General features: G+C 37.4%; 1 protein-coding gene across 1 annotated transcript in view; it reads right to left on the minus strand.

The window, feature by feature from the left end:
- The window catches only part of LOC106734579 (mitochondrial import inner membrane translocase subunit Tim9-like), a 13,297-nt gene extending 3,060 nt beyond the window's left edge, over window positions 1-10,237 (minus strand). Inside the window, 2 exon segments of the mRNA XM_014586612.1 lie at window positions 4,229-4,317; window positions 10,132-10,237. Of these exon segments, the coding sequence (XP_014442098.1) occupies window positions 4,229-4,317; window positions 10,132-10,237 (195 nt within the window).
- Window positions 10,238-10,817: the final 580 nt, after the last annotated feature.

The raw sequence follows: 10,817 nt of genomic DNA on the forward strand, positions 1-10,817 counted from the left end.
TCCCTGTTTCCCTCCCCCTCTCTATTTCTTGTGTTTTATCAATTTTAATGATGTCAAAGAACTAATTGATTTCACTAAGTTTCTATATTGTGTTTCTGTTTTAATTTTATTGATCTCTGCCATTACGTCTATTATTTTCTTCTGCTGCTGGCTTAGGGTTTATTTTACTCTCCTTGTTTTTCTAAGTTTCTATGGTAAAAATTTTGATTTTTCTTTCCATTCCAATGTTTATTTAGAATTGTGTTTAAAAAATTTTTAGATATGAAGTATTTGGTCATTTAAAATAAATTCTGATTGTATTGCTGTAATCAAAGAATATGCTGTGTAAAAATCTGATGTTAAAAATTCACTAATTTGGGGGACCAGCAGTTGGTGTAATGGCTATGTTGCTGGACTCCCACATAGTTAACTGCAGTTCGAGTCCCAGACCCGGTGGCTTAAACTCACGCCAGGTGCGTGTGTGTACATGCCCAAGATCCCATGAGGAGAAGGGAGGAGAAGGGATTGTGGTGCGGCCATCTCCCCTGGGGGTGATTTCTCGCTTTCTGTCTCTCTGTCTCTCTCTGTCTGTCTGGCAAGCACACGCACCCTATAGCAAAAACCTCTAAAAAAATTCATTTCTTTTTTATTACAATTAAATAATTTTAAAAATATTTCAAGGACATATGGAAAAATGAATATTCAGTTATTTTAGGAATGTAAGTTTTCATCTATATATATTTCAAAATATTAGTACACATATATCATACACACACACACACACATACTTAATTTATCTAGTTTATTAATTATGTTCTTCAATTTGTTTTTGTTCTTTTGTTTAAAAAAAGTTTATTCATATGCGAGTGAGAGAGATAAAAGGAGAGCGAGAATGTGTTAGAGCTATTTGCACCAGAGTTCTTCTCTCACTGTGCTTTGCAGTCGTGGCCCCTATCACGGACCCTTGTGCTGAGGGAGGTCTGGGTTCATATCTCGGGCCCTTTCCCAAGTGGATCTGATCTTGTTAGCATTGTGCTCTTGCCTCATCCTCATTTCTGTCCTTTTCTATTTTTTTCTGAGTCTGACCACTTAAAAATATATAAACTACAATAGTTCTTTGTTATCTACTGTAAATACTACATTATAACATCCCAGGTATTAATATCTTATCTTTGATTTTTTTAATCGGGGTTTATTATTTAGTTTCTCTTTTACTTTCAAACTTCCTTTATCTCAGTGTGTTATATACTTTTTGTAAATAAATATAGAATATAGCTTTTTAGAGGTCAATTATATGGTCTCTCTTACTGGAAGAATTTAGATTGTATAATGACTGATTTACTTGAATGTTTCTTTCCACTTTACCTTATGATATTTACTTTTTCATTGCCTTTTCTTCTTCTCCCTGTTTTGTTGTTGATTTGATCTAGTTAATATTTCTTCATTTCCCATATAAATCTGGTTGTTTATTTTTTCAGTTCATTAGCATTTAACTTCCATCTCCCTGAACTATGATACAAACATAGTTCTTTATGCTATGTGAAAACAAGGTACTATTATTTCCCACTTTCAGTTACAGTTTCTCTCACTAAGACACTTCATTTTCTTCCTGGTAAAATGAGATCTTTAGAATATTTTCACTGTTTTTTCTTCCCTTCTTCTCTCCATTTTTCCAGGTTGAGAATTTCCCTTGAGTATGTCCTTGCTGTTTTGAGTGTCATTATTTGCTTCATATTCATGTTATTAACTGATACTCAAAGACAAATAATCATTGCAATATAGATGTTGCAAATACATATAACTTATAAATAGATGTGTATAAGTATATATTATTACAGATATGACATATCACATATATGTATATTATTAAAATTACATAATATATGTAAATGTAAAAGATTAATATGTATGCCCACCACATTTTCTTCAATTTTCTAATTGTGAGACCAAGTTCAGATGATAATTTTTAACCAATATAACATTTATAATATTTTTAGAATACAAAATTGTTATAAAGTAATTGTCAAGTAAGAATACATTTTGACCTTTCTTATCACTAGATTATCTTGGGTAAGTCCTTAAGTTTGTAATGGTCCTATAACAGAATTTTTATGGATACTTATGGAATTTGAAGTTGAGTTAGGAAACGAGAACTTTAGTCAAAGGGATGCTTTATAAACAATAAAGTTAAGTAATTAATCTTTATCTTTTGTTTCTCTATTTGGTTTTGCCTCTAGAATGTCTTGTGCATTACTTTTGTACCTTGGTTTCATATCATTAAGTTATTTTAGTGATGTATGTGATTTCAGTAAGTTGTAACAATGTGATTATGAAGAACTAGAATTTGGGGTCAGCAGGTAGCATGGTGGTTAAGGTGCTGGATTCTCATATGGCTAAACACGGTTTGAGTCCCAGACTTGGTGGCTGGAAAATCACACCAGATATATGTGTACATGCCCAAAATTCCAAGAGGAGAATGGAGGAAAAGGGACTGGCGTGGCCATCCCTCCCGAGAGTTGATTTCCTCCTCTTCCCTCTCACTCTAGCCAGCACACATGCCTTATGGCAAAAACCTAAAGAAGAAAAACAAGAAGTAGAATTCTGTTGACACTAGCCTTTAATCATAATTAGACAGGAAAATTAATTCTTTAAGAAAGCAGAGTAACTGATGTGAAGCATGGTATATGTGAAATGAATTCCTAAATTATTTTATTTATTCATTTATTTTTGGAGAGATTTTTGCTATAGGGTGTGGGTGCTCGCCAGAAAGACAGAGGGAGACAAAGAGACAGAAAGGGAGAAATTACCCCCCCCCCCCAGGGGGGATGGCCATGCCACAATCCCTTCTCCTCCATTCACCTCTTGGGATCTTGGGCACACATGCATACGCACCAGGCATGAGTTTAAGCCACCGGGTCTGGGATTCGAACCATGGTTGACTACATGGGAGTCCAGCAACATAGCCATTATGCCAACTGCTGGTCCCTGAATTCCTAAATTCTAAACATGGTACGTTCTAAAGTGAAATTAGAGTTCATATTTAGCGTAAACACAGTTATGTAATTCTGGAATAAGGAGAAAAGTTTTTGCAGATTACAACATCTTGTGGCTTCTCTAAAAAAATTAATAGTAAAATAAAAAAAAGAACAAATTCTCATTCTAATAAAAGCAAAATGTGTGTTTCATGTATGTGTGTGTAAGTAATAGTAATTCTAAGGCCATGTTAGAACTTCCTTTTCCCTTAGAACCTAAATAGTCTTGGGGATAGCTGGTGGCATCATGAAAAAAGTAGCTATATCCCACATGGCCAAGTTTGCAGTTGGTTGGAGTCTCAGTCCCAGTAGCTTGAAAAACACATGGGCACGTGTGTGTGTGGATGCCCAAAATTCTGACAGGAGAATGGTGGAGAAAGTATTGCAGCATGGTCATTCCTCCTGGGGTGGGGCGTGATTTCTCTCTCTCTCCCTCTCCAGTTCACGTGCCCAGAACAAATCTGAAAAAAAAAAAATAAATAAAAAAAAAGAAAAAAAGAAAAAAAAAAGAAAAAGAAAGAGAGAAGGAACTCAAATAGTCTTATTTTGTATAGAACTAACCTGAGGCTGAAAGAGAGGAGCGTCTATTCTTTTTTATACCTTCTGACTTTTTAATGGCCTTTGGTTGCTAACTATAGCTAAAGGATATTCTGAAGGTTAAAGAAAGAAATCCTTTGAGGGGATTTCTTTCAGGTATGTTTTGGCTAAGTGCTTAACATCCCTGAGTTCTCAGGTCTTACATAATTTCATGACAGAGGATGCATACTAAATGCAGGTGTATTTTTTTAACTGCAAGTATTTATTTAACGAATTTCCTCTCAAGTCTTTTAGTGTCAGACACAGTGTGACAGTAGTTAAGGATCTGTCACCGTTACCACTAAAAACCTTATTGTTTAGGCTTTGCTTCCTTGACTGTTTCAAATTACATCTAGCTGAAACTTGCCAAAGAAGTTGTCAGCTTAGATATGACTTTGATTTTGAAAAACTGTTGAAAATAGGAAAGCCATTTATAGTGACAGAAAAAAGAGAATTTGGCTGGCATCAAATGTCTTTTCTTGCTGAAATACACTTGTTCATGAAGTTTTCCAAACAATTGCAGTATGGATTAGTACATTTTGACACTTCAAAAATAAGCATGCTTTAAAACAGGACAGATAATTAGCTGGAAAAATATATGTCTCCCTGTAGATTAGAAACATTTCCTGGCTTCATTTTACCAAGGATGTCCAATATGTCACTATGATAGAACCGAAATGGCAAGATTCTATTTTTACAGAAGATGAATCGGAAACCTCTCCAGAAACATCTACCACAAAAAGAACATTTGCATAAGAATTTACTTTTTCATCTCTTTGGTGTGTTCAGGGAATTAGGTTAAAACCATAGGTTGTTTTGTTTTGTTTTGTTTTTGTATAATTCTTAGTTTCAGAATAAAGTAAAAGTCAACAAATAGGTGAATCAGTAATTAGACCACACCCCAAAACATTCTTTTGAACAATAAAATCTAATGATTTTATTGCCTAGAATTTGTCTCAATGAGATATAGAGATAGAAAAATGGAAGAGAAATTAAGAGGCCTGAAGGAGGAAAATATTAAAGCATCAACATTTGTTTAGTAAGAGTTCTAGATGAGAACAGAGAAAATGGGAAAGGGTTAATATTTGAAGAGACTATGGCTAGAAAGTTCTTTCAAAATCAAAAACCTGGGCCTCAAATTTAAGCAGAACGTAATAAAATCTTAAGGTTACCATAAAAAAGAAGGAAGAGGAGGAGAAGAAAAAAGAAACCAGTTTGTTATTCTTTTCAGGTGTTTACTGCTGACAGACTTCTCACCGAAAGAAGTCGATGCTGGATATCAACTAAATGATATTTTCATAGTATTATGGGAAAACAAATTAGGTTCTATTCCCGGCTAAAATGTTGGTCAGAAACAGTGCAAAATTAGACAAATGAAGATATACAAAGACTCAGAGTTTATTATTCAGTCTATTACTTATAGAGTTCATTATTCATATTTTTTTCTGAAACACCTACTGGTGTATTTATTACAGTAAGGGGCAGATTGAATCAAAAAGAAAAAGTGGGAGGCAGATTAAAAAAGAAAGCACATTGGTAAATGCAAACTAGTATTGAACGTGTGCTCCCAACACCTTTCAGTAACAAGATGTGAGGAGAAGTCTGTTTGGGGTCATAGCCACACTGAGATTCTCTTTTGTTTGGGGTGATGAAGACCTTGATTAAAATAGAGTGCTAAAAATACATGAAAAAAATAGACCACCATCGAAACAGAATTAAAAAAGTCAAGCCAAACCACCTGTAAACTGTGTGATAATCTTTAGCTTTAGGTCTTGATATTTTAGCCTTGACATCTATGTCCAGGTCAATGTGAAGACTGATTTGACTCTAGTTACCTCATGGAAAAGTGAGCTCACCTGGTTAAATCTCCTCCTTCTCTTTCCCCTCCTCCTCCCTCTTCTCTTCCCCCTCCTCCTCCTCCTCCTCCCTCCTCCCTCCTCCCTCTCCTCCCTCCTCCTCCTCCTCCTGTTTCCAGGCAAGTAAACATAATGTCCTGGAGGAAATGGTGAGAACGTGTATCCTCTTGGGGCCAGACGATGGCACAGACATGATGCTCTGTGGGGCAACCTCACATGGGAAGGTTCCTGGTTTAAGTCTGGAGGCTTCCCTAAGTACACCAGGCCCATGATTTGGGGTGGCTGGAGACTGGGGTGGACAGTGGTGTTGAGACCCTGTTGGGGTCTTGTCTCTCTTATATAGGAAGAGAAAAGTAAACGGACTTTAACAAGAATTTGTATACTCTTGTTACACATGATAAGGGTCAGGAGAATATTTTGTTAAGCTTCATTTGCCTGAGAAGATGTGGGATGACTTTGTAGAAGCAAAAGGAAAAGCTCAAAAAATAAAAAGTATCTCCAAAATGATAACAACGATGATTGTAACTATTTATTTGAGAATCTACACGGGCCAGTGGTAGTACATTAACTCATCCTGCTTAATTCTGAAAACCACCCTACATGTTGATGTTACCATTTTAAAGATGTAACTACGTAATAGCTTGTAAGTGGGCCCTGAATTTGAGCCCAGATGTCTCTGGCTGATTCTGATTCTACCTCTTTAATCTCTACTCCATCATCCTTACACAATACTCTCACATATAAATATGTTGTTTGAATGCTTGATATGCTTTGAACTTTTGAATCCTAGGGAGAAATTCATGTACAAAATTAAATAATAACTCTCAAGTTTACCTTCTTCCATAAGTGTTTTTCATTTTTGGTCTTTGATATACCTACTGTGTGTCATGTTGAATGAAGAGTATAAGATTGGTCCGCAGTGGGCTCAGTCTTTAATTCTTTGCATTTTAATTCTAAAATTAAAAAAAAAATGCCAGAGAGTAGGGGTTCTTGCCAAGGAGAGACAGACACAAAGAGAGGGAGAAAGCATGCCCCCATGGGGTGAACTCACAAGGCAATCCCTTCTCCATTTCTATGTCTTGTTGGGACTTTTGGTGTGCACACATATACACTTAGCAAGGGACCAGGACTAGAACTGCAGTTGACCTTGTGGGATCCAGCTACATTAAACCACTAGATTACCAGGCAGCCCTAAGTCCTTAGTTCTGTATAGTTAAAAAAAAAAAATTAGATTTATTTAATTTTATTTATCATTACTATTATTTTTAAAATGTGCTACAGGGCATGCATGCTTACCAGACACACACACACACACACACACACACACACACACACACACACAGAAAGTGAGAACGCCAGCCACCAGGTCCAGGAATCAAACCACGTTTGGCCATGTAGGAGTCCAGTGACTTAACCACCATGCTACCTGCTGGCCCCTACAGTAAAAATGCTAAGGCATTCTATATTTCTGTTTAATTTGTTCATTCTTTTACCATTTATTAGGGAGAGTGATTGGTGACCAGCAATTCTTTAGATGAGGTGGTAGAATTAAAGTGATTTAAAAGTAAACAATACGGTAAATCAAATTGTAAATAGGTAATCATTTGTTCAAGTCTAAAGGAAAAGTTTCCTCTATCTAAGAGGGTGGGTTCTAGTGGTGTAGCATTCATTCTCTATCATTGCTGTCAGGTAGGGGAAGGTTTTCAACAGTCTGATCTCACCTCTGAGTCCTGACAACAGAAATCGATGAAATAGTCCGGCTATATTAATATGCCTCAAGCTGCAGTTGAGAAAGCCGTACAAAACTGGGGGAGCACTTGGTTCACATGAATCTCATGCTATGTTAAGAGAGAGACTCCAGAGTCTCCCAGATGTCTGGGCTGTCTTCTGATGCCAAAACACATGTGAATTGTCTAACCTTCTCCCCCAGCAACTTTAGGCCTTCCAAACAACCTCCTGATCAGAATTTGGCTGCTCATGTTAATTTCACCACAGGGAAGAATATACTGAGCAACATTCTGGCTGTTACATTAGTCTCTTATGAATTGAAATGATGCTCTATTGTTTCATGAAACTCATCTCTGCCTAGGATATTCACAGAATCCAATTTCTGAGCTTTTAAAACTGAAGAGCCTTGTCTGGGTTTGGATACTATCTTTGGTGGCCTCTTGGCAGCTGGCCATTTTGGCTCTCGGGAGCAATTCTCAATGATCTCCACACACCCCTCCAATCTTCACAATTCCTCGGAATTGTGTTCTTCCTCTTGTTGTGATTTTGTTTGTTCTCTGTGTGTGTTCACATTTCCCCCATATCAAGATCGCTATATTTAACCTCACTGTCTCTGATTTTGTTGGCATTTCCAGAAGCAAGAGTATGATTATGTTGAGAATAAAAGGAAGCTTATCTAGCCAATCTAAAACAAAACCAAGTTCATTTAACTACATAACGTGGATCTAAAGCCTACGGTTCAAGTGTGTATGACAATACAAGGTTCTAATCCAAGCATGGCATATGTGTATGGCTTTTGCTTTTAGAGTGTTGAGATTTTCTTTCACATTTGATCCTTGAAGGTATCTACCATAGTCTGAATATTTGTGTCTCCACCAAAATGTATATGTACAAGTACTAATTCCCAAGGTGGTACTAGGAGGTGGGGCTTCTGATGTGCTTAGATCATAAGAATGGTGCCCTCATGATAGGATTAGTGCCCATATAGAAACAGAAAGGTGAGGGCACAGTAGGAATGTGGCCGTCTGCCAACCAGAAGGAGAGTCCTCGCCAGACACTGGATTTCTAAGCACCTTGATCTTGGACTTTCCAGCCTCTTAAATGGGAAATAAATGTTTGTTGTTTAATCCACTCAGTTTATGGTATTGTGTTATGGTAGCCTGAATTTATTAAAATGGTATTTATTTAGAATTCCTAGAGTTATAAAAATTCAGAATCTAACATTTGGGTTTATGTGTAAGAAAAGGATAAACTTTCTGTTGCTCAGCCATCAGTCAATTGGAACTGCCTGCTAATACATTAGTAAAAATAAACTAGTTGAGTCATGTGGCATTTATTAATATTTTGAAAGTAACATGGTGTGTAAAAACAATCGACAATAACATAAAAACTGAATCGTGAACTTTCTGTGATGTTTGAACCTTCTTGGGGGTGATTACCACTGAAAGAATTCACCTTCAAGTCTCAAACAACACACAGCACAAATGAGAGTTAGGGAGCGAAGGATGCAAAAAGTCCAATGAAATAGTGGGATTGGAGGTCTTATGTGTGAAAGTTGGATTACACTGGGTTTGAGCTGAAAAATTTCTGATGTTTGCACCTTCTTGGGGGTGATTACCACTGAGAGTTCACCTTCAAGTCTCAAACAACACACAGCACAAATGAGAGTTAGGGAGCGAAGGATGCAAAAAGTCCAATGAAATAGTGGGATTGGAGGTCTTATGTGTGAAAGTTGGATTACACTGGGTTTGAGCTGAAAAATTTCTTGTTTTTCCCCTGGGTTAGGTGCTTCTAGGGTGCAAATATTTTACTCCCATTGTATTAGGGGTATATTCACATGATACAAATATGAAGGGGGGGGTTTCAAAAAGTTCATGGAAAATACCAATTATAAAGAAGTTCATATGATGAATTTCAGAGACTTTTTTGAACCAAAATAAACTCTTTAGTTTTCTTTTTCCATGAACGTTTTAAGTCCCCTTTTAATGAAAATCAAGTTACACCCACCACTGTGACAGAGCTGTCTACCATGAATAGCCAAAGCTAAGAAGGTGGCAACAATACAGAAGTGAACTTTCCTTTCCTTTGGCTTTCCATCTTGTGCTTTCTGGATCCCTAGGATCAGTGGTTTTATGTTTCTGCACCTCACACTACCACTGGCCATTTGAGTATCTCTTGTCATCTACCACTGGGGGGTGATAATATCTAATTTCAGGTTCTTGAGGGTCAAATGAATCAATAGACAAAGCATTTAGAATAGTTCCTGGCAGGTAGAAAACTCTCAGAAATCCTTTTACCATCTTCTCGTCAAATTTCAAGTCCTTTAGAGAAAAAAGAAGCTGAATTTCTCTTCTAAGTCTGGGAAAGAGGCTGAGTTCAATTCCATTGTATTCCTTGGGTTCATATACCTGAGATTAGAATGCTGGAGCTGCCATAACAAAATACTGCAACCTGCATAGCTCAAATGACAGAAATTATTTTCTCACTTTTCTGGAGAGTAGAAGTTCAAGATCAAGGTGCTGGGAGGTTTGGCTCCTCCTGAGGCCTCTTGCCTTGACTTACGGATGCAGCCTTCTCAGTGTGTGCTCATGTGGCCCTACCCCTGTGTCCTCACATGGTCTTACCCTGTGCATGTGTATCCTGGTGTCTCTGCTTTCTTATCGGACACTGCTCCTGTTAGATTAGGCCCTACCCTCATGCCCTGATCAATCCTCATTACCCCTTTTAAGGCTCTATTTCCAAATACAGTGATACTGGAGATTATAGCTTGAGTATATGAACTTTGGGGTACACAGTTCAGCCCATGACACTTGAAGGATTGCAATTAGGTGAATGTATGGCCACAGTTGCTAAGCATGGACCTCACACTTCTTGAAAATATTCGTGAGCTAGCTCTTGGCTTCAATGAAGGTAGACTCAATGCTCTGAAAGCTGGGTTTTAGCACTGCAATCACCACTACCACATCTGCTCCAGAACACTCCTGTGTTGAAAGGAGCTTCATCTTCTTGGTCAGGAGATGAACGTGCAGTCAGGGTGTCTGAGGGTGAATGTAATCCAATCCCCATTCCCAATGTGCTTCCTGGCTCTGGGGGAGTCAAGGGCATTTATTGTTCTGTCTACAGTGAATTCATGTTAAGAATAAGACAAAGTAAGGAATTTGAATGGAATTTGTGAAGTCCCATGTTTTTTCCTATGACTATCACTGTAGTTATGTGTTTGGTTACTTTTGTCAGAGAACCTTTGGGTATGTGGAGCTAGAAGTTTGTGTGGAAATGAATAGGCTAATCAGCAGAATTGGCATATGAGTTCTTCCATATATATATATATATATTACGGAGGGCTCAGGGACAGAAAAGGCCCATTAGACACTAAGATGAATTTCTACACCTCAGGATGAAGTCATCTTTTCTATTGCTTGGCATACAAGCCTCCACTTGTCTGTCCTGTCCCTGTCTTTTTTTTAGCTTCCTTTCTAATCATTATTGGTTCCTTCTACATTCTTGTCAAAGCAACTTTGTACTTTTAAGTGCTTTCCTCTTTCAGAGAAAAGCTAACTTTCTTTCTTTTTTTGTTTTGGAGAGGTTTTTGCTATAGGGGGCGTGTGCTCGCCAGAAAGACAGAGACGGAGAGACAGAAAGTGAGAAA

This window comes from Tupaia chinensis, unplaced genomic scaffold, assembly GCF_000334495.1.
Source record: "Tupaia chinensis unplaced genomic scaffold, TupChi_1.0 Scaffold000147_1, whole genome shotgun sequence".
Lineage (NCBI taxonomy): Eukaryota > Metazoa > Chordata > Mammalia > Scandentia > Tupaiidae > Tupaia > Tupaia belangeri.